We start from the raw sequence: 23,732 nt of genomic DNA, 5'->3' as shown, positions 1-23,732 counted from the left end.
TTATTTATTCATCACAAGCCAAGAAACATCACCCATCTAATTGCATATTAAACAATCCTGGTTAGAGTAATTAGATGTTGAACCATTTTTAATTATTTAAACGGATCCGTTTTTTTCATTTCAGTAATACTAGATTCACAAACCACAAAGTAGTCGTAGTTGATAGCTTTGGTAATTTGAATCGATGTGGTTTAAGAAGACCCATTAGCAAACAATTTCTATAGCCATGTCTTCTTCTAGTTTCAGGTAATCCAATCAACAATTGTAACTCTAAGAAAATAGTTGGTAAGACCGAACATTTTCTTATCTTTAAATTACACCTAGCACAAACAAAGGCAGCTACTTCTAAATAAACCTATGCATTATGTTTCAACTGTTGGGTTAATACTAATCACGGCCAATCTCATCCAATTATCTCGCATCCGTTTTTTCGAACAGGCACTGTGGGTTTACCGCTTCTGGACTTGATTAGGAGCACATGTTTGTATTTCGACAATGATCGATGATGATTTTTCAGACCCAAAACTTCAACCCGGTTAACAAAAACTTGTAAAAAGTTACCAACTCCCTGTACTTACTGCATTCCACCTGTATAGAGTGCTCTGGTCCGGTCTGTTAATTTCGCCGAATTGTATCGCTGTGATGAAAATACAGTTTGCTTAATGTTGATCATCTGCTACTCCACTACTGAAAACAACGACTTTTTCCGATTCGGCTGAAAATTTACATATTTTTGCATCATAATCTAATATGCCATTTTACACCACCAATTCGCCATTTCGAATCGCGTTACATTTGGAAACTGGTCAGCTGGTATGCAAATACGTTTTTTATAAACATGGTTTAAAAAAATTTACAGTGTTTTAAGGGCTGAACCACCAACCTCCAAATTGTAAAGAGAATAACATGGATCCGACGACAAAATTCAGGTTATTTACCTTGATCTTTTTGATTTAAACAAGACACGGTTTAAAATGGCGAAACAAATATTGTGAAATAACAATTTCTATCATATATTAAATAGATATCAAAATTTTCAGCTGAATTTCTGACAGGTCGGTTCAAAAGTTGAAATCACCTGTCACTGAATGCTTAAAACCTAAAGTTTCCATTAAAGTACCTGTACCCTGTGGACCGGTAAAAACAGTTTTCTTAGATGTTTGTAAATACTCCCCCTACTATGAACATTCTACCTAGTATCTAAGCATGGTACTTCGTAAATTATCTGTATAAAGCTTTGAATTTTGAGCTTTGAAGCACTTGGAAGTGCAAGAGTACCTAAACTTTTTGTGGAGATTATATTTACGTTTAATTTACTGCTTGAAATGGGGGCCCACTGAAAAACTATGTTTTAAAAAAGCTTCATATGAAAAAGCACAGCAGGCTTAGCTCTTAGCAGTTTTCCAACACAGTGGAAAATTTATTCCAGATAATATTTTTCATAGAAAATTTTTTTCTTACATTTCCACTAAAGAAACTGTTCCACAATACTTCGTTCAATACATTTTTAAAATAAGCGATGGTGAATCGAAAACTTTCCTTTTCCGGAAAAATTAACGATTTGGATTTACTTTCTTTCGCTTTTTTTTATCGACAGTACAGCAGTCGGCTTACATTTCCCTTGAGGAAAAGTAAATGTTTAATGCGAAAAATGTAGATTTGGGCAAACTGAAAAATTCTTAATATTTGGCCGAAAATATAGACTTAGCGAAGGTGAGAGTGGCAAGGTGACAAAACCTGCAAAAAAGTGATGAATAAGGAACAAAAATGCGACAGAAAGACGACAGGAAGACGAAGAAAAAACAGCAGGGGTTGGAGAATTCGCGAAAAAATGATTACTGATGAACATCTCTCATGAACATACACTATTCGCCTGCATTACAGATAAAGCATCCATCACCTCATTGTGAACATCGGAATTCGTTCAAAAATTGAATATTGAACATTGAGTGTGGCCGATTTAGCGGGTATAGAATACCCGGGAATGCCAGAAAGCATTCAAAATAACATCACCATGAAAAGAGAATAGTTTAAAGTAGTGTTAGTTGCTTCAGAAGCAGCAGAAGATGTTAATTCGCACTTTTGCATTGCACTCGATATTCGTATTCGTATGCGTGAATGTTTGTGACTCATTAGTTATAGGCGAATTGAACCATTCGCATCTCTGTTTTCTCATGATAAAATTGTTTGCCAATGCTCGGTGTATATAGAGTAAGGAGGGGTAAAAGTGCGATGTGGGTAAAAGTGCGATTCAATGATTTATCGGTGCAGATTCCGAGTAAATTTTCTACATTGGCATGGATGGGTGACTACTTTGACAGCTTGAATCTAACGTAAACTTTGGTTGCTTACGAAGCATAGTTGCCGAGTTACGTGCAAATGTTATTTTAGGGCGGTTTTGATGTAATTTTTCGTTATACGGTAAATACGATATTAACAGGAGGATATTACTTGTTGAAAATTTGTAGAAGCGTTTTATATCACTCAGATATCTGTTTTGAAAATACGGCGAAAATAATTTATAAAATATATTTCTCTTTTCCATAATTTTATCTAACCCCGTCAAGCGGCTAGTGGGGTAAAAGTTCGATTCACGGACGGGGCAAAAGTACGATTCATGGACGAGGCAAAAATGTATAGCTAATTATATACAGCTTTAGGCACTATATTACAGATGCTAGAAATGAAAGATCTGCAGAAAACTGTGTGCTCTACAGATGTTGGCCGAAGAAAAACAACGTGTTTCCGCTGATGAAACAAAAAACAAAGGGTTGGAAAAGTTTCGATCTAACGGAGGCTGCAATACACCAGCGCAAAATAGAAAAGGTGTAAATTCAGAATATTCCTTACCGAAACATAACGCAGATTGAAGATAATATGGTTTTGTTAGCTACTGCTGGGCTAATTTCATGGAGTCTAGCTTCGAACTTTTGCCCCTCTGGTGTGGTAAAAGTGCGAATCTGTACTTGATCAGAAGAAAGAAGAATTTATTTTGCAAAACACTATTACCGCAGATGATTTATAGTTGAATGTGAAGACATTGAGTCACTGCATCATTATAAAATATATTATGTTGTTGTCCTTCTTTATATCTCACGAAAATTGATGACAACTTCAAACATCGCACTTGTGCCCCGCCCTACTCTATTCATTTTGCGAATTTTCCAACCTCTGATAAACAGCCAACAGGCCATTTTCGACAACAGAGAGCGATGAAAAAATGGCGAACAAGTAACGCAAAAATAACAAAAAACGGCAAAACGACTACAAAAGACGAAGAGAAAGTGACTAAAAGACGCCCAAACAGTAATAAAAAAGACGACCAAAATTACAAAAAGCTGTCAAAAAATGTGACAAAAAATTCCAAAAACAGACGTCGAAAAACGACGAAAGTGCCATAAAAAGCTATCAAAAAGATCATCAAAAGACTCCAAAACTAAGACAGAGCGATGAGAAGACGACGAAAAGACAGCAATGAGGTGACGAAAAAGGACGAAAGAACGAATAAATAGGCGACAAAAAGACGGCGGAGGGGCAACCAGCTAAAGGACAGCGAAAAGACGACGAAAAAATGATGACAGGCAGCCGAACAGACGATGAAAATACGATGAAAAGAAGCCGAGAAACGTCAAAGAAGTAACAAAACAGTGACTATAAATAGATGCAGAAAAAGTGATGAAGAAACGGCGAAACGAACGACAGAAGCAACAAGAAATAGCAAAAAAGACTACAAATGACAGCAGAAACACGTCATAAAGAGCAACGAAAAATGTCCGAAAATTGAAGTAAACAAAATTGTGAACACAAAATTACAAATCTACAAACTTACGGTACGTCGGCGGTCAGAGTCGTGTTGAATCGCAACAATGTGATCATTAGCATTTGCCTAAAAATGCTTTAGATTTAAAGGCCAGTGCCCTTAAAGAAGTTTATTATTAAAATATGGCGCTACTTTTGTCATTATTAGTATGACCGTGAATTCACCTATTAGGGTGACACAAACTTTTATTTTTTTTTTTTTTCAATATAGCGTAGTTTTCTCCAGAAAACTTATAGAAAAGCTAAAATAAATAACTTTGAGGTATAAAGTAACTTTCTATCTCTTACTGGTTGCGAAATATAACGGTCTGTTTAAAAAGAGCATTTTTAAAATCAATTCTACTCAATAACATTGGACACGATTTTTTAGTGCTTATAAATAATGTTCTACAAATTTATTCTGTATATCAAAAGACAATTTTTTTTTACTGAAGGCTGTTTAGTTAAAGAAAGAATTTATACTATTCAAAAAAATCAGGTTGAGGTCGGTTCAGGTAAATCAAACAACTTTTAAAGGAAAGTAGGGTAGATGCTCCAGTAATAGTGGGATTATGTTGGGGGATAGTATTTACTGAGAATTTTAATGATCAATTATTCAGCTTTCAATTGATCTTTATGATAATATGATGCACCATAATATTGGCTTTAAACACATACAAAAATTATACCATTCTGTTGGTTAATATATCTGAAAATTGCTTTTCCTGACATTACTCTGTGCTCCTATAGTAGTGGTAATGGTTCTTTAATAGTGAAAAATGTTCCTATAATAGTGGAATTTTGTTTACGGCCTTAATAACACTATCAGTGAGCATGGCAGCAAGTAAATAACAGGCTTGTTAAAATGCTATTGATTGTTACGAAGTTCTTAAACAGTTGCACCTTATTGGTCTGCTCAAAAAGAGTTTGTAATTTCTGTACCAACATCCTAAATTTTACCTTTGTACCTTACATAAAAAACGAAAACTTCCACTAACAGCACATCGCAGGTAAAATGGAAAAAATCAATTGAAAAGCGTATTTCATTTTTGTAGTGTATTGCATTTTTCTATCATTTCTCTACGATTTACTATGTATATTTCGATTTTCATTTAGATGTGTTAAATTTTTATTTCTTTTTTCTGTATCGTCATTGCTTTTTTTGTATTATGTTTTAGTAATATTTTCGGCTACGTTTCTATCATGTTTGGACCTTTGAAAGACATTATTTTTATTATTATTTTGGAGTAGACGATAAGTGCTTAAATATAATCGACGTTCCCGACAGAACAGTGAATTGAATGGGTGCGCGACGTTAAGCATTAAGCAGTACGAACATTAGGCATAATGGGCGTTAGGCATAATGGACGATAGGCATAATGAACATTAGGCATAATTTACAAAACTTCACTTTCTCATACGCATCAATCATCGCCACGTCACTATACTATGAGAACTGCGATCACCCATTTAACATAAATTCATTTGGCATGCCATGCAGCACGTTTGCCATAAAAACATAGGCATAAACATAAAGGACCATTTGACAGAAAAACAATTGGTATAACGACCTTTTGAAATAGTTCCGTAAAAAATATTTTATAACTGCATAGATGATTCATGGCGAGACGGGCGCAGGTTGCATACAGTGATTTTCCTATGCGATTCCAAGTACATTCCAAGTGGAGTTGGAACATTTGAATCTGATCTACTCTTTCATTACAATGATTTTCAAATGTGAAATATTTTCGGTCCACATGTTTTGTTTCATAATGTCAAGTGACGTTTATATTGACCTTAGTACCAATGGCGATGGCGAACAAATAAGTTCATGTGTATTCGCTTTGTTGTTTAAACAAAATTGTAACGAGGCATTGTTATGGGAGTTTTTCATTTTCTCATTTTATGGTGCTGCATTTAAGGCGGAACCGAAAGTGGCTAACGTTATTGTGTTAGTGCGACAAACACTGTACTGTACATCTCATGTGTTCGTTAAAAACCTAAACGTTTATTTGAATATTGCATTAGTATTGGTAATTTATGTCAAATAGCGGAGCTTGCAAACATAAACAGCTGATCCGCAACCAACCACACTGACTACAAACATCCCGAAAAAGGGTTTGTTTTCTTTATCAAGGCATTCCGATTCAATCAAAATTAACAGCAGCAACTGAATAATGCGTAGGAACACTAGGATGTTTAATGAATCCGCTTGCATCGGATTGCGTTTTTGATTCCTGCATTTGCGTTTTGTTTGTTTACTTCACTCTAAGCTCATTGATGCGGCGAAAGTTGAAAGCTCTTTAAAAGCTCATTGATGTGACGAAAGTTTGATACTGTGTTGCTGCTTTTTCGGAAATCGCTAGCGCAACGAAATATGTGCGCAACCAAATATCTATTAACTAATTCCAAATTATACATTGGTCGCTTTTATGAACACGTAATGATCGATATGATCAGTTAAATTTATTTTCCATTAGCAATTATGTTTTGCTGAGCGTTTATTGATACATAGCAGATCGATAAATTGAATTACAAGTTGTAGGAAATTATAACAGCGCTGGAAGCACTGAATACGTGGCGAAAGCGTGCTCTGCCAATACAGATGCATTTTTAAGGCGCAAAACAATACATGCTTCGAATGGCAGCCATTTACCCAGCCATCTTTGAGGCACTTTCGGTTTCCCCTTAAAGATGCATTGTTTAACGTACTCGTAAAAAACAACCAATTTCAGTATCAAAGTGCACTTTTATATTGTAGCTTCTTCTTTGCACTTTTATTATGCTATTCTTTGCAGTGCACAGAAAATCGGGTATCATTTCAATGTAAAATCACACGTTATTGGCATTTCTACGCTTTCCGTCACACTTATTAGTGCGCAAAGTGATATATTTCATTGGGTGAGCATATTTAGTTTATATCTCGGGTAATTTTTCAAATAGATCTATCTGACAATGGGGGATTTTCTTCATGTCTCCTCTCTTCCGCACGGCAATGTATATAAATGTATATAAAAGAAAATTTTTAAAACATTTAGCTAACTAGTGACTTCGGCAACCGATTCGTGCAAAGCTGATGTGCTAAAATGCATTAGCATCAAGAGAGAAGACACGAAGAGAATCTCTCATTGTCACATAGGCCTATTTGAAAAATTACCCGAGATTTATTGTCGCATGAACAACTCTTCGTGTGGTGCCATTAAGTTTAGAGTTTTGCTAATACTAATAAAGCTAATAGAATAGGTAGCGTAGGCCATGGGTACGGTTGAAAGGATGCGCGTGTTGGGGATAAAAGGCCGTTTCTTCAACTAGACCATTAAAGACGCGCATTGTCCACACAAAGGTAGACCCGAGGACGAGAAGGAAGCGTTCTACGCGCAGCTGGAGGCAATGTGCGACAGCTGCTCACGACGGAAAATCAAGATCTTCGTCGGGGATATGAACGCCCAGGTCGGCAGGGAAGCAATGTATAGACCGGTGATCGGGCCCCATAGCCTACACGCCGACACGAATGATAACGGCCAGCGATGCATCAACTTTGCAGCTTCTCGAAGCTTGGTGATCAGAAGCACTTTCTTCTCTCACAAAGATATCCACAAAGCCACCTGGAGATCACCTGACCAACGAACTTCGAACCAAATCGACCATATTCTCATCGACGGTGGTTTTTTTTTCTCAAACATCACTAACGTACGCTCCCTACGGGGTGCGGATATTGGCTCGGATCATTCCCTAGTAGCAGTACACGTGCGCTCAAAAATATCGACGACTCATGCCTCGCGACAAATGCGCCCTCCTCGGTTCAACATTCGGCAGTTAAACAGCCCGCCAGTTACCGAACACTACGCGCGCGTACTGGATGAAGCTCTGCCTTCCTCTGTGGAGCTAGTTGGTTCGACCCTCGAAAACGGATGGATTATGATACGCTTAGCCGTCAACGAGGCCGCAACCGTGGTGGAAACCTCGAGTGCACGAAATGATTGGTTTGACGGGAAATGTCAACAAGCGACAGTGAGGAAAATAAGAGCTTGGAAAAACTATCTAAGCATATCGACGAGAGAGAATTTAACCAAGTATCGACGAGCGCGAAATGAGTTGACCACGATCCTAAGGAGGAAAAAGCGCCAGAAGGAGGACAGAGATCGTGAGGAGCTGGAGCAACTGAATATTCCGGGTTAATGACACGCGCAAGGTTTACGAGAAAATCAACCAAACTCGTAAGGACGACACACCTAAACCAGATATGTGTAGGGACGAGGGAGGGGATTTATAACAAACGAGCGCGAGGTAATCGACAGATGGAAACAGTATTTCGATGAGCACCTCAACAGCTACGCAATGGAAGTTAAGCTCGGAGTACCTACAAACGACAACAGCGTGCCGTCTCCCGATCTCGAAGAGATCCTGCGAGAAATTCGTCAACTGAAGAGTAATAGAGCCGCCGCAAGCGTCAGCAGAACTCTACTAAAATGGCCAAGAACCGCTAGCAACAGCACTTCCATGGTTAATTTCCAGGATTTGGGAGGAGGAGAAACTACCGGACAAGTTGATGGAAGGTAAAGTTTGTCCCGTCTACAAAGAGGGCGACCGGCCAGATTGCTGTAATTACCACGGCATCACGTTGGTTTACGTCGCCTACAAGGTACTCTTCCAGATTTTGTAGCGTCGTCTATCCCCAATAGCTAGAGAATTCGTAGGGTAGTATAAGGCGGGTTTTATGCTGGCCCGAGCTACTACGGATCAAAGATTTACTCTCCGACAAATCCTCCAGAAATGTCGAGAGTACAATGTGCCCACGCATCATATTTTCATAGATTTCAGGGCAGCATGATACAGTTGAACGAGAACAGCTATGGCAGATAATGCACGAGTACGGTTTTTCGGACAAACTGACGCGGCTTTTTAAAGCTACTGTGGAGCGAGCGTTGCGCTACGTGCGCGTTTCGGAGACACTCTCGAGTCCTTTTGAATCGTGCAGAGGTTTGCGGCAAGGGGATGGACTGTTCTGTATGTAATTCAATATCGCTATTGAAGGTGTGATCCGGTCGAAACGAATGGAACGATCTTCAGCCATAGTAACCAATTCCTAGCCTTCGCAGACGACCTCGACATCATTACTAGAAACCTTGGGACGGCGGAGGCAATATACGTCAGATTAAAAACGGAGGCCAGAAGGATGGGGTTACAAATCAATACGTCGAAAACCAAATATATGGTATTCAAAACTTTCAGAGAAAGCCACATTTGCCTCCCGCGGACAGTGACTATTGACGGTGATGAACTGGAAGTGGTTGATGAGTTCGTATATTTGGGATCTCTGGTCACCGCCGACAATAATACGAGTAAGGAGATCCAACGACGCATTCAAGCTGGAAATCGAGCCTACTTTTCCCTTCGCAAGACGTTTCGATCAAGAAGCATACGCCGCCGCACAAAGCTGACGATGTACAAAACGCTAATCAGACCGGTAGTCCTCTACGGACTTGAGACAGTGACTTTACTTACGGAAGACATACGTGCACTTGCCGTTTTTGAACGAAAGGTGTTGCGGACTATTTTTGGCGAAGTACAGACGGAAAGCGGAGAGTGGCGGAGACGTATGAATCACGAGCTACAGGCACTGCTTGGAGAGATTCCCATCGTACACCTGGCGAAAGTTGGTAGACTACGGTGGGCCGGCCACGTCGCAAGGATGCCGGACGACTGTGCAGTTGAATCTGTGCTCTTCAAGAACCCCACCGACACCGGGGATAGAGGGGCCCAACGTGCTAGATGACTCGACCAGGTTGCAGTCGACTAGCGTGTGTCGAGACGCGCAACGAATTGACGACAAGTAGCCCAGGACCGGATACAATGGATAATTCTTGGTACGGCACGAGCCACTCCGGCTCTCGGCTGCTAAAGGTAAGGTGTAGGATAGCTTTGTCGTAGTGAATAAATAACTAAGCATCTTTGAAAAACTTTTCATATTGAACTTAATGAAACGAAAAATTGTTCAACAATTGATACTTTTTAATGCAGGCTGATTACATCATACAGTACCACCCCGCTAATCTGACAAATTGATGGCCGGATCATCGAATTTTGACTCGATAATCCGTCAGTCAAACTAATGTTAGTGGGGGTTTGAAATGTCGTGTTACATCCACACCGAAACAATTCCGGAAATTTTCGGAAAAAAATTGTCCTAAACACGCAATAAAGTTGTGTTATACTAAGTAAAACTTAATTTAATCAATAAAATACTTTTGAATTCTTGGTTAACTTAGAAATAAGCGCAAGAACGTTGATCTATTGAGAAGAGTGATGAAAAAATGGAGCTCCCGGCAAAATTAAACACAGTTATAAGGAGCCCCATTTACCATTTCCATTTAGTTAGAATGAAATTATTTTATTATTTGTTTGTTATTTATTGATAATTTCATCTGACATGCATAGTCTTAATGTGCATGCATGTGCATGCATAATTAATATGACAGGGTAAAGTCACTTAGAAAATGCACAATGCAGTTTTCAAAGCGACACAAAACTCAGCATCTTTTCATTCACATAGTCACATTAATATAAAACTTAAGAACTAAGTACACTTTACAATGATTTGAAATAACACAAAACAACAGAAGACAAACACTAAAAATTAAAATTGCTGTCATTTTCATTATATGCTAAAGCTAAACGACGGATGGATTCGGGTTGACCATAATTAGTGCGATGAACGTTTACTCATAGAAGGCGTAAATGACAGGCGTAAATTCCGGGCGTAGAGGACAATATAATGGATGCTGGGATAATCGTAGCTACCTGTTAGGATTTTGTTGGCCATTTGAGATATTATACCCTTGCGACGCTGTTCGAGGGGTTTTTTGTTCCAATAAGAATGCAGAGGTAATTAAAAAAAATAAGAATTATACGGTGGCAAGCTCTCGGGATTTCTCCATGGCAGAGTGCGAAAAATACGGTGAATAAAACGTTTTTGAATACGTTTCACCCAGATGTCATAATACGGGTCCCAAATCTCGCAGGCAGACTCCAGAATTGAGCGTACCAGCGAGCAATAGAGGGTCAGCAAGGTTCCATGATCGTCCAATTCTTTTCCTATTCTCAAAATTAAGCCAAGTTAATGATCATGGAGTAATGTTACCTGAATGTCAATTGAGTATCCAGAATACCACCAAGATCCGTGACAACTTCCTTGCGTGGTAATGCGATAACCAAACAACAAAGGCTGTTTTTTGCGGAGAAAGCTGATGGCAGTGCCATTGGTGATGCTTAATGTCAAAAAGTTGCGGCAGCACCATTCAGCAAACAAATCAATTAATGCTTGGAGTCGGAAGCTATCACCGTAGCCTTCAATAACCTGGTAGATTTTTGTGTCATCGGAATACAACAATCGTGTGCCACGAGGTAATAACTTTGTAACATTTGAACATTTGAATTTTATAAAGGTTTTATTGCGGTATTAATCATTACCTCTGGTTTTATTGTGGTATTGTGCAATACCGAAAGGATATGAGTCCAAACACACTTGTAGCAAGCTAGAAAACCATAATAAAACTGTTAATAACGCAAATTTATTGTGGCTGCTTATATTACCACGGTAAAACTTCCCAAGTAACAATTTGGGTTTTATTACACTTTTATGATGGCATTTAAGACCAAAATTGGCCTTAAAAACCGTCATAAGAGTACAATAAAACTCACGTTGTTGCTTGGGTTGTTGGCTGCATCACGTCTGCTATAAACTTACCAGAAGTGTGGCGTAACAATACAAAATGGCGCATCAATTAAAATTGATCTTAACGCGGTTACTTGTCAAACCGCAATAAATGCGTTAGTTTAATAGAGCTATTAAAACGGTAATACCCTGACCAAACATTTTTTTGCTGCTATTGTGAAGAACACCGCAGTTCAACACCAAAATAATTTTTTTATGCGAGGCCATATTACCATATTCTAGTATTTTGTTTTAGCTTGCAAACAAAAATTCATCAAAGCAAAGTGTTTCGCAGAAAGAAAGTTATTATCAATCGGTTTTCTAGCCACAGGAAGCAACTAAAATGATTTTGCTAGAAATTGAGATTGACAAACTGAATATATACCCAATTCTTTTTTTGCGCGGATTTTTTTTCACGACTTTTTTTACACGGTTTCTCGAAATAACACGGTTTTTCTAAAATTTCGCCAACAACAGTTGTACACCCAATTCTTTTTTTGGACGGATTCTTTTACGCGGAATTTTTTTGCACGACTTTTTTTGCACGGTTTCTCGAAATAACACAGATTTTTTTACACGGTTTCTCAAAATAACACGGTTTATTTTTGCACGGTTTTGTTTTACACGGGACGCATCCCCCGTGTAAAAAAAGAATTGGGTGTATTCATTTTGTTTAAACAACCAGTTTTCGAAAATTGCAAAATTTTAGCGGTGCTTTGATTTTATCCACCAATCATATCAATATGCATGATAAAATTAAATGCGCATATGCTGCAAACCAACGATTGCTTAAAATTTATGAAATATTCTATGGACAATTTTATTATGGTCGCTATACCTAAACCAAATCGATAAGAATAATCTGACAGCATAACTATAACTTTGCTGCTCACGCATGTATTTTCTAGTTGATAATGCTGGCGAACTTATTTAGCTTTACCCAGAGGCGATAAGCGAAAAGCTTTATTAAATATTGGCGATGGCTGTCAAGCAGCGAAAGCTTAACCGGTTTTTTTGCTGCTTTCAGCAGAGCGTGATACGACTACTTGAGCTTATGATCTGATTCTCATAGCGGTTATGAAAACCTTCTGAAGAGTGGGCCCCTTAGTCAGAAGGCAGTTTTATAGCGGTCATCAGAAAGTTCTGGTGGAGCTCATAGTTTAATTAGCAGTTTTATGAAATTGGTCATGAAAACCACTATACGAACGTAATAAAACTTGGAATTGTTACATGTGCGGTAATAGACAACAAAAACAGTAAAGGCCACAAGATATTACCTTGAGGGACTCCGGAGTTGTTACTAAACCAGCAAGATTGTGACGTTCCCAGTTTCAAAGCAATTTTACGATCCCGTAGGTACGATTTTATCCATGCAACCATCGTGACAGATACTCCGAGTTTATCACACTTAGCACGTAATATCCCATGGTCGACACGATCAAATGCAGCTTTCAGGACAGTGTATGCAGCGTCAATCTGGAGACCCCGATCAATGCCGCACAAGCAAAATGAATTGATTGGAATACCACATCACTTGTTAGTGTTCGACATCGGAACGAAAATTGAAGTCCGGGTTACGGTCCGGCCCGGTAAGATATCGGGACGAATTTCCGGACCCAGAACAGAGCCAAATCGGACCGCAATAAAGTCAGAATAAAAAAGTCCGATTTTTAACCGGACCGGAACCCGGACTTCAATTTTCGTTCCGATGTCGAACACTAACACCAACCATAAACAGAAGGTGAGGTACGTCCTACAGTATGCTCAATTCCTGAGGGAGAGAAGCCAGCTCAATGACAGATTGATTGTTTTCGTTTGATTCTTTTTCTTATTTTTGATGCAAAAAATTCTTATACATAGTACCATTTAAAACAACTCAGCATACACGAGTTTGAGAAGGGTTTATCGCAAATAAATAATTTCCTTGTTTTGTTGAATCAAGCTAGCCTGGCTTACAGTGACAGTTCTCTCCCAATTCGCGCTGACAGTTCGGTGCACAAAAACATTTCCAGCTGGCTTGTCAGCTTCAGTCTACACTCTTAAATGATTCTACCCGTAATAGGTGGGATTTAGCTAAAGCTAGGTTGATACTACTCAAAATGCCCTTAAAGTGTAGGAACGCCAGCGGACAAGAACTACCACGATGAAACACAACCGGCTACGACGAATGTTTAATGGAGATTCTCTCCTATTTTTGTTCAAATAACTATAAAATAAGTTTTAATTAATAAGCAGCTAAGAGTGGTCTTTTGCGACAACACAACACAAAGATTTTTCCATATCGTAGATTCGATCGAATCTGATTTTATTATACAACCCTGATTTATGAAGCAAAAATAGTATTCAGTGTTCCTGCAATGTCTTCCTTCGCCTTCTTTCCTCTACACCAGAATCAAGTCGTATGTAAAGCGTACTGTTTCTCATACTCTATTCAGATAAAAATGGTTATCAATTGGACACCGTTGAATTCTACTCTATCGAATCCATTCCATAAGGTTTCTGATTTTAGTAAACGTAAAACCCCTGTACAGTTTCTTTTAGGAAACCGCATATACTAACATCACACTACACTGTTACTACAGGGAAACCCTTACAATAGAACACCAGCTGCATGCACCATACACACCCATAGAAAACACCTCCAAAAGCGAGTAGTAAGTGTGTCCTAACCAGCGCAGCGGTACGCACCAAAGTACATACTATGCCATGCGAGACATTCAAGGTCAACCTTTGCTGCATACCGCAGTGCTAGTGCGTAGGCGTTGTACACTGCCACCGGCCTACGTTTCCGTAATTTGATGTTAATTTATTGTCTCTATTCCTGCCACTCACAAGCTATTAAGCCATTGTTTCTTGAATTCTTCCAGACTCTCCCAAGCATTACGGTAAGTATTAGCGAACTGCCAACAGATGACAGACAACCATTGGAGGTGATATCATAAGGGCGTCATAACGCGAGTAAGTCTACGCCGTCGGCCAATTTACGATCGAACGGTATTTAGGATAAATGCGGTAAAGCTGTTGAAATATGCATCGGTTCCGAACCGACGCAATAACGATTAATAAAAAAAATTAAATAATTGATCAATTGGTGCCACCCCAACGGAAGCGCAATGAACTGAACGCGAATGGAAGCACGAAATGAGAGCAACAGTACGAGGCGTGGGTATCACTATCCAATCTGTGTGGCCATAACTTATTTTTAAATTGCCCGAATTCTAACGCGCCACATTTTATTATCCGGCCGATCTCGTTCTCTCTTTACCACCAGCTCGGCAAAAAAAGTGTAAGATGCATGGAGGAGATATTTGACGCACAACCCATGAATTATGAACCGTGAAAAAGCATAACTCGAAGCCACGCTGCATTTTTTCACCTCCGTCATAACTCCTCCAGGTATCCGCTTCCGCCGATGGGAAGAAAATTGCATTTTTGCGGAATGAAAAATGTTACAACTTCATTCTATCAAGTTGCATAATTGATTTATGGTACGCGCTGTATAAAATTTGCTCATTTAATTATTTTGATTTTCTGTTCCTTTCCTCGGGCATCGGTATGCTGCGGGGTTGTGAGCGGAAAACTCCAATGCCTTTCCGATAGGTTCAGCTTCGTCCAACTTGGTCGGAAAGTTCACCCAGAGCGTGCGGCGGATCGTGCAAGATGTCAAAGATGAAGGATCGCCAAGTAGGTCCCCTTCCTTTTATTTGTTCTTTTATCTCTGATGACGGACTGATGATGGCTGCACAAAAGGTGTGTTCATCGATAATGATTAACCATATATTTTTCCCCTATTTCCACCTCGGTTCCGCACCATGGACAACCGCATCACCGGCACAGGTGGTATGAGCCGGGAGGAGCTGATTGAAACCAACGAGCGACTGCGGGCGGTTCGCATACGGCTGGAAGAGTCGTACGATACTGCGAAAAAGGCATTAGTTACCCTGATGAACAAGTACGGTGACTCCAAGAGCCAGCGGAACGTTTTCAACCGATACCCGATGCTGAAGCTAATGATTAAGGTAATTTTGTTTTAAGATGTTCCAACTGAAGAAACTCATCCGAAAAATAGTTACAAACTTTCGGAGTCAAACGTAACACTGATATGTAGATAGGAACTTTTTTGCTGCATTTAGACAATTCTGCTTTAAATATTTCCGTTGGTTCACAACCGTCCTAAAAATTATGTTCTTTGAAGCCAATTGTTTGCCACTCATTGTCACTTCTAAATAACCAGCTCTGAAGACTATGCTTATTGATAATCAAGGTGCGATTTACATAAATATTTCCGTTTGCCTTTCTATATTTTAACTTACCTTAAATAAGAACTAGAGAACGTCACTGCTTAAAGCCGTAAGCTTGTTCGAAAGTGGCAATTTTTTATTTCCTTAACAAGACTCTAGAAATTTTTGTCAACAAAAAGTTATCTGCTCTGATTCAAAAACAAATTAAGGAAAACGAGAGAATTGTCAATCGTTAATGCTACAAATCAATTCAACTTGATTTGAAAGCACCGAGCAGAAAGAGCAGCGAAATTCGACGTCCACCATAGCACCATAGCAAGCAAGATTGATGAAACCCTAAATTAAAACCTGACATCGCATTGCCCTCGTTGTACCGTAGGACGTTATTCGGCTAGAAACACAGTACTGGACACTGGTGGAAATCCCCAAGCAAGAGAAGCTCGAAACAGTCCCTGCCTTTGTGCTGCGCGCCTGCAGCATCATGGAAAAATCGCAAAAATCGGGCGAAGGTGTCAAAACGTCGGCAAAGCTGGCGGAGGAGGCAGCCGAAAAGCGGGAACGGATGGAGCGTCTGGAGAGTAAGTTAAATCGTTAAATCGGTCATGCGAGTATAATGTCAATTTTTTCAAAGTGCCTCACGATGTCAACTTGATTTTATTTTTATTTCCATTTTTTTGCCCTCAGTGATGACGACCGCGCAGATAGAACAGGAAAATACGCAAATGATCAATGATTTGTACCGCTTGCTGAAAAAATACACCGGCTTGAGAAACTTAATCCGCGAACTGAAGGTAAATTGAATGCGTGACTGTTGAATTTTTCCTGACAGCAAGCTTGAAATGTTCTACCCTCTTCGCAGTCTGAATATGGGAATTCTAAAATCTACCCAATTTTCCCACGATACACGATGCTAAAGGATATGATCAAGGATATTATGCACGACCCCGACTACATGGAGGTTTGCCATGAGGTGGATACCAAATATGTACAAACTGAACAATTTTATCGTTTACCACCCACCCACATCGACTGCCTTTTCCGGCTTTTCCTATCCCAAAATGTCCTAAACACTTGGCTCATCATTGCCATCAGCTTCTGCCTTTCTCCCCTTATCATTTATCCCATGCAATATAGTTTTTAAGCTTATCGTTTACGCTTACCGTGCCATCCTTGTTTCAATTCGAGTGTATGCCTTGTTGCTATCAGCATTGCTGCCGGAAAAATTGGCTATTATCTAGATAAAATTTATTTTTACTGTATATCGATCGGCACATAATGCGATGCGTATAGGTGGGGATTCAATTGCAGCATATTTTGCTTTTCTTCTTTTCAACTGTGCCCTAATATCGCTTCTCTAGATTGTGTCTAACTTACAGTCGCTGTAGGTATATCTAAGCCAAATCGAAATATTTTAACCCTTTGTACTACGAACCACTCCGGGCGTTACTTACCTTTGTTACTACCTGTTCGAAGTGGGTCTTTTTTGCAAAGCCATCATATCTGCGAGTCATCGTATTACATCGAACAACTCTCAGGTTAATCTAGTTGCAGCACTCATATTATGGATTTTATGAAGTCTTTTGCATAAAACACCTCAATTACGTGTTTTTCATAAAATATTTATGTTAATATACAGCATCATTCTCTATATATTTTGGCAATGACTATAGGGTAGACGTACCATTAGTGGTGGTAGTACTTATCAAATAATACTGTTACTGGTAGTTCGATACTTATCCAACTTGTACCAAAATCTGCAAAAATAATGGAATAATTCAAGTTTCCACCACTACTGGTACTACCACCACTAATGGTGCGTCTACCCTATGAATTTTCAATTAATTAACGTAATGCAAAAACAAAACAGTGGAAAACCAGCAGCCCAATTATGCGAAGAAAATTTTATTTATAGTATTTTGTAAAAGGACTACATCTTACAGCGAAGTATCAGCATTTGTGGTTCGAGCAGCACGTTTCTGTCAATCGTGTATAGAAAGGTAAGAATGTAAAATCAAAATCTAAAGGTTGAAAAAAAGGTTTGAACGCGTGTAGCCCATTCATTTTCTGCGGGTGAAAAATGATTCGCAGATCAATCAGATATTTTTCAACGAATTGATTTGCGTGCAAGAAAACATCGCATTCCAATCGCTAAATACAGTACCGCCCCGCTAATCCGACAAATTTATAGCCGGATTAGCGAATTTTGACTCGATAATCCGACAGTCAAACTGACGTCAGTGTGAATTTGAAATGTGGTTTTGTTTACATCCATACGTAAACAACTCCGGAAATTTGAGAAAATATTTGTCGTAAGTACACAATAACTATGTTTAATACTCAGTAATGCTCAATTTCGTCAACAAAATACTTTGAAACTCTTAGGTAGTATCGAAATAAGCGCTAGCACATCAGTCTATTGAGAATAGCAATGAAAATATTATGGCCATGGCAAATGTTAACATAATTAGAAGCAGCACCATGTATCATTTCCATTTAGTTAGAAAGAGTACCATTCTGACTCTAACGGAGACGCCAAACGAAGGTAGCATTCGATTGAAAGAAGCTAAGTGCATTACTTTTTAATTCGGAATTTTCCGGATTAGCGAGATCCGGACTATTGAGTCGTCGGATTATTGGGTGTCGGATTAGCGGGGGGATACTGTAGTAAAACTTGATAATAAGTCTGAAGGCGTAAATTTTCCATGCGTTTTCTCCACGTTTTCTTAACTTCTCAAACACAGACGACACATGCATATGCGAACTATTTTTAATTTAATTTTGAGGAAATGGACAGGACAGACCACGTTACAACAGGGAATGGACAACATCAATATAACGACAAGTATTGCTTGCTGTCGTCCGTGAAATGGCACGAAATAGAGCAACCAAGCATAACTCGTCGTTCTTCTCTTGGCACGGCCCCTTGACGTCGTCATTTTAGCTCGGGAATAAAGATACAGGCTGCACAGAATACGTTCGGATGACACGGAACAGAACTGCATAGCATCAATAGGTTGCCAATGCAAGCAAATGTCCACATAATCAATAGTTTTTTGAATCTTCTTGAAAATCTATTCGATTTTTATTCAGTAGTGTTATTTGAAATTTTCTTTCGAGTTTTCGCAATTTCCCAAATACAGAGGACAAATTATTGGACAGTACAGTACAGTAGGACAAATAAGTGTCCCACGCCTACATAATGGACCTTAGTTTTTATCGTATTAGTTTTTAGCAGCAGTGCTGCCAAATATTTTTAAATCCAATTTGAAGACTAAATTTACATTTTTCTCTCAATTAGTACAATTTGATCTCAAAAGTTCCAAAACCATCGTTTTCCTCAGATTTGATAAAGTAGGACTACGTCTTACAGCAAGGTAGCTAGCATAGGGGTTCATTCCAAAAAATCAAAAAATGTGAGCATCACGAAAAAACGGTTGGTAAGCGCTAATAACTTTCCGTTCAATTATCAATATTTTGACGCCAATCGCTCGGTAAATCTTCTACACACCGACTTCAATAAAGAAAACTATTGTCCAACTAAAAATTCTCGCTTCGTGATTGGTTGGAAAGAACGACATCAAAGTTTTAACGTGTTTTTAGTTAAAAAAATTCGGAGGAGTTGTGCACAAGACACGACCGCTTAGGTGACGTAGGTTTACGTAAGTCTCTTTGTAGCAATAGTAGCATGTATCCTTGTATGAAATAAAACGATTCTTCATGTATGCATGCTACACGCGTTGTACGTAACGTTTATCAAAGTAGTAACATTGTATACGTTCAATCCTCAACAGATTTCGGAGTGATTTCTATGAATTGATTGAATCTATTTTATTAAAACGAATCGAAGTCACACTAAACCAAACAGTAAATAAATTTTGATGATCTGTTTCTACGTTGAACAGTGCTTTTCCTCTGGTAGTCGGAAGATGGTACGCGCGTGAGTTTTCAAAAAGCTGAAAATTTTGCGCAAAATTTTTCTGCGGCTTACAAAAGAAGTACACTGAACTGCTAATCAATGTTGCTATTCATCGATAAAAATACTGATTCGATTCGAAACACACTCAAAGGTGATTCCATAACGTCAAATTCTCTGGTAATGCTTTTCTAGCTGAGAATTATTTAATGAGATGTAGAGTGCAGCATAAATCTTTTTTTTTCGTGACAATGACAAGCTCAAAAGATCAAATTTTGAACAGTAGCCGACGATATTTTTATTATCAGCCTTCATCGTTAGTCACGCAAGAAGAAGATGTATTATTTTTCATAGCTTCGAACCTTCGATGTACCAATTAATAATAATAAAATTGCATCAGGTTTGCATTTCATTGAAACTAAGTCTTGAAACCATTTTGTTTGTCCGTGTGCCACTTGAAGTTACTGGTTATTTATGGCGTTGCAAGTATATGTTGACGTTTGACAAGTTCATAATTATTATATGTGATAGGAATAACGTTTTATATTTGAACGAGCAATATTTCTTTTGTAATTTGCCAAAAATTATGTTTGTTTACGTTTTATCGCAAAATACATTCTCGGTTGGTTGACAGCGATTAACGATGATTATAGCGATGCGTGTGAGACAGAGATACCGAGCGAGTATTTTCGAACGTAATGAATTCATATTTTGCTCACCAGTTTTTGCGTCGGCGATTCATCGCGAGCAATCAGGATACGATAGAGCTGCCAGTTGATACGATTTAAATCGCTAATGAACAGGTGATGAGCCTTCATCGTGATGAAAATTTGCAACATTGCTGCTAATAAAGCATTTACAAGCTGCAGACGATTCTGAAGTGGCAGAAAATGCCGCCCCGACCAGAAAACTTATTCCCGCCATTTGTTAATCATCTGCAACGGACAAAAATTCACCTTTACTCTCGGTGTCTGTGTTATTATGGTATTAACTGGGCAAGAAAATATAATAAACTCTTCAATCGTTGTGTGGCCCTTAAAAGGAACGATTGTTTGATTATCATCACTCCAGCTTGCAATAAACGTGCACGAACGCACTTAGCGTAATTTTCTTTTCGGTAAATAGGAGTACCGATGACCGCAAACCTGGCACGGGCTATTGCAACGAGCCAACCGGAAAGCCTCAGCAGCTATGCGATCTAAAATATCATCGACGAAGCTTTCGTAACGGTCATGAGTCACGATGAAATACGAATCCGGGTTGCCAGCTGCAAGTGATGTGGGATAATTCTGGTCTTTTTGCTGTCACGAGCAGCATTTCCTGCCAACTCAAGCACTTCCGCAGCTAAATTTTCCATCACGGCAGCCTTTCCTCAGCAGCCGGTGAATGTGGCCGACCGGGAACTGCAATTCCGAAATTCGCGTAAAACCGCGCAAGTTCCGAAAATCGCGTAAAATAGTTGCATAGAAAATAAACCGCGTAAAAAGCGACTACAGTGTAGTGCTCTTTGCCGGCTTACCTCTTTTTATATATCAGAGCAAGCGACAAGAATCGTCTGTGCCACGTAGACAATGGAATTGCATGATTTGAAAAATGAATGGCCGTCCTATTTTTCATGGTCCGTCATTCCATCACCTACGTTGAGCAAACTGGAGGATTTCAATTTCAGTCTGGGCAGAGAAGGCAAGGTTGATCGTTTCAATTTGTTTGTACCCAGTAAGTCGTTCACCTTTTGCTACCAAAGAGAAATAACATTACGCATTACTGTAGCTGTACTCCTTTATTTAGCAATGGTGATTGGTGATAGATTTGTGTTGCTATAGAAAACCTTGAGGAAAACCCTAAGTTCCAAGTTTCTTAAGTTTCATCAATTACCAAAACCCGTTCTTTTAAGAACGAGCATATTCTTATATGAAGATGCAAAAGTTGTCACTAAAACAATTTCATTTTATTAAACCCATATTTTTCAAAGCATTTTGACGTATTTGCGGTGAGTTAGGGTTTAATTTCAGTAAACTCCAATTGTTACACTTGTTCAAAGCGGCGCTTAAAGCATTCGTGTTGCCCGTAGTGGAACGAGATAGTATTGATCGTATCATTAAGACAAATCAACGAGGAGGAGTAAAATCCCATTCAATTATACTGTAAATTAGTTATAGAAGAATTAAATAAAAATTTCCTTCAACTTTCTCGACGATTCGTGAATTTCAATAGTACGCACTTTAAAGTCAATAGTTTTCTATATTGGAGTCGATGCGTAGATGATTTCCGATCAATGGGTGTAAATAACTTTGAAATCTATTAGGAATTGGCTGAATTACACTCAACCCCCGCTAATGTGAAAAACACCTCGTTCAGATCAACCAAATTCATTTTTAATCTGAATATTTGGTTGCTCTATTCATTTTCACATACGCGAAAGGCACGCACCCCATGAACTTGTTGTTTTGTTTTGACGAAAACAAACGTTTTGAAAACATTTCGAATATGCGCGAATTCTGACAGTCCGGATTGTAGAAATGAAAATTGGCTCGACAGTTTCAACTAAAATGCTCTATTTTGGATGCTGGAGAGAGGTAAGTTGCATATGAGCTATATTGCCAAAGCTGTTGAGCAAGAGGAAACGTATTAAGTTTTTTTGCTTTTTTCCAATTTATTCGGTCAAGCTAACCGTTAATTGCCGTCAACCGACGCTCGAACATTTTTCAGTGTGAACGCATTCATATTACCGGGGTACAGATTAAAACTATTCAGATTAAAGAAGGTCATTCTAGCGGGGGTACATGGTATAAGCGTGAAAACACGTTACCGCTTGGATGACATCATTTCCAACAATCAATCATAAAGCGAGGATTTCTAGGTGAATAATGCCCAATTAGATCAAATTTTTCAAAAGTGCGCACTTAAAAATCAATAGTTTTCTTCCACAACCAAATACGTAGATTTTCTTTACGAGCAATGATTCGAAAAATATTAACTGAAGACTGTTTCTATGATACTACTGGGCTGTAAATGGCAAGTTTGGGAGACGTAAATACCCAGTTATTGATTCGTTTCTTCTCCACTGGGCTTATGAAAAAACTTGTTTTAACTTTATTGAGAGGCAGATGGAGAAGTTAGTTCGTTTATGTACTCTAAACACTTACTCGCGATTTTTTTCTGAGTTATAGGACACATTTTTCGTAGGACTCAGTTGGACACATTTTTCGTGTTAACCTTTTCAACCAGTAGCGCGAATGTTGTTTGTTAGGTTTTGCATACAAGATTAACCGGATCCAACGCATATTGTATAATAATTGGAAACCCTGCCTTCCCATCCCAGTTCAAAACTTTAGCGATCATGTGCAGCATTCTGACAGAAGCAAGTCATGCTGATTTGTTTACGTTATTGGTATTCAGTAAGCAGTTAGATAGCTATATCTTTATTGTTCCCACCCTGTTTTCTCTACAAAAGCTTCCGTAGACTGATTTCAGATGTTTAGGCAGATATAAAACGTGCTAGAAATAACATCACGAGTTAGTACAGTTGCTCCCGTCTAATCTAGTTAGCAATAAACCGCAATAGAAATACGATCGTGATCTTTTACATTTGCTATAGACCAAATCAAGGTGACGTCATTTGGCAGATACTGGCGCCCTTGTTTACATAACACGCGGCAGAAGCCAACAATGATTAGTTGTTTAAACGGCAAGTTTGTTGTTTAAACAGCAATATGACTAATTTAAAAAAAACCATTATGCCTGTAAAATGTTTAACACGCACGCTACATTATCACAGAGATATTCGATATAAACGGAGAAAAGTTGTCCACGATGTAAACAAGGGCGCCAATATCAGGCAATTGAAGGTATGATGATTTGGTCTATTACGGTCCGAAAAAACAAAAAAAAAAACGTGTGCATTAGAGTTTTGAGTAGGAAAATTTATTTTAGGTTTATAGAATCTTTCGAAAAGTTTCTTGAAATCAACAATTCTAAGAGTGAGATAAAAAATTTAATTTTCTTCAAATTCAATATAATACATTGACGTGTTCTGAAAGTTTTAGAACATATTATTACAATTTTG

The 23,732-nt window shown here is 38.6% G+C and overlaps 1 protein-coding gene across 1 annotated transcript in view; it reads left to right on the top strand.

The window, feature by feature from the left end:
- Window positions 1-17,138, top strand: part of LOC128745655 (uncharacterized) — a 95,411-nt gene extending 78,273 nt beyond the window's left edge. The window contains exons 2-8 of the mRNA XM_053842733.1: window positions 14,380-14,397; window positions 15,119-15,196; window positions 15,350-15,531; window positions 16,133-16,331; window positions 16,438-16,544; window positions 16,613-16,738; window positions 17,130-17,138. Coding sequence (XP_053698708.1) covers window positions 14,380-14,397; window positions 15,119-15,196; window positions 15,350-15,531; window positions 16,133-16,331; window positions 16,438-16,544; window positions 16,613-16,738; window positions 17,130-17,138 — 719 coding nt within the window. The remainder of the gene's footprint in view (window positions 1-14,379; window positions 14,398-15,118; window positions 15,197-15,349; window positions 15,532-16,132; window positions 16,332-16,437; window positions 16,545-16,612; window positions 16,739-17,129) is intronic.
- The last annotated feature ends 6,594 nt before the right edge of the window (window positions 17,139-23,732 follow it).

This window comes from Sabethes cyaneus, chromosome 1, assembly GCF_943734655.1.
Source record: "Sabethes cyaneus chromosome 1, idSabCyanKW18_F2, whole genome shotgun sequence".
NCBI lineage: Eukaryota > Metazoa > Arthropoda > Insecta > Diptera > Culicidae > Sabethes > Sabethes cyaneus.
The sequence above is the reverse complement of the archived record's forward strand: the minus strand, read 5'-3'. Positions and strand labels throughout refer to the sequence as shown.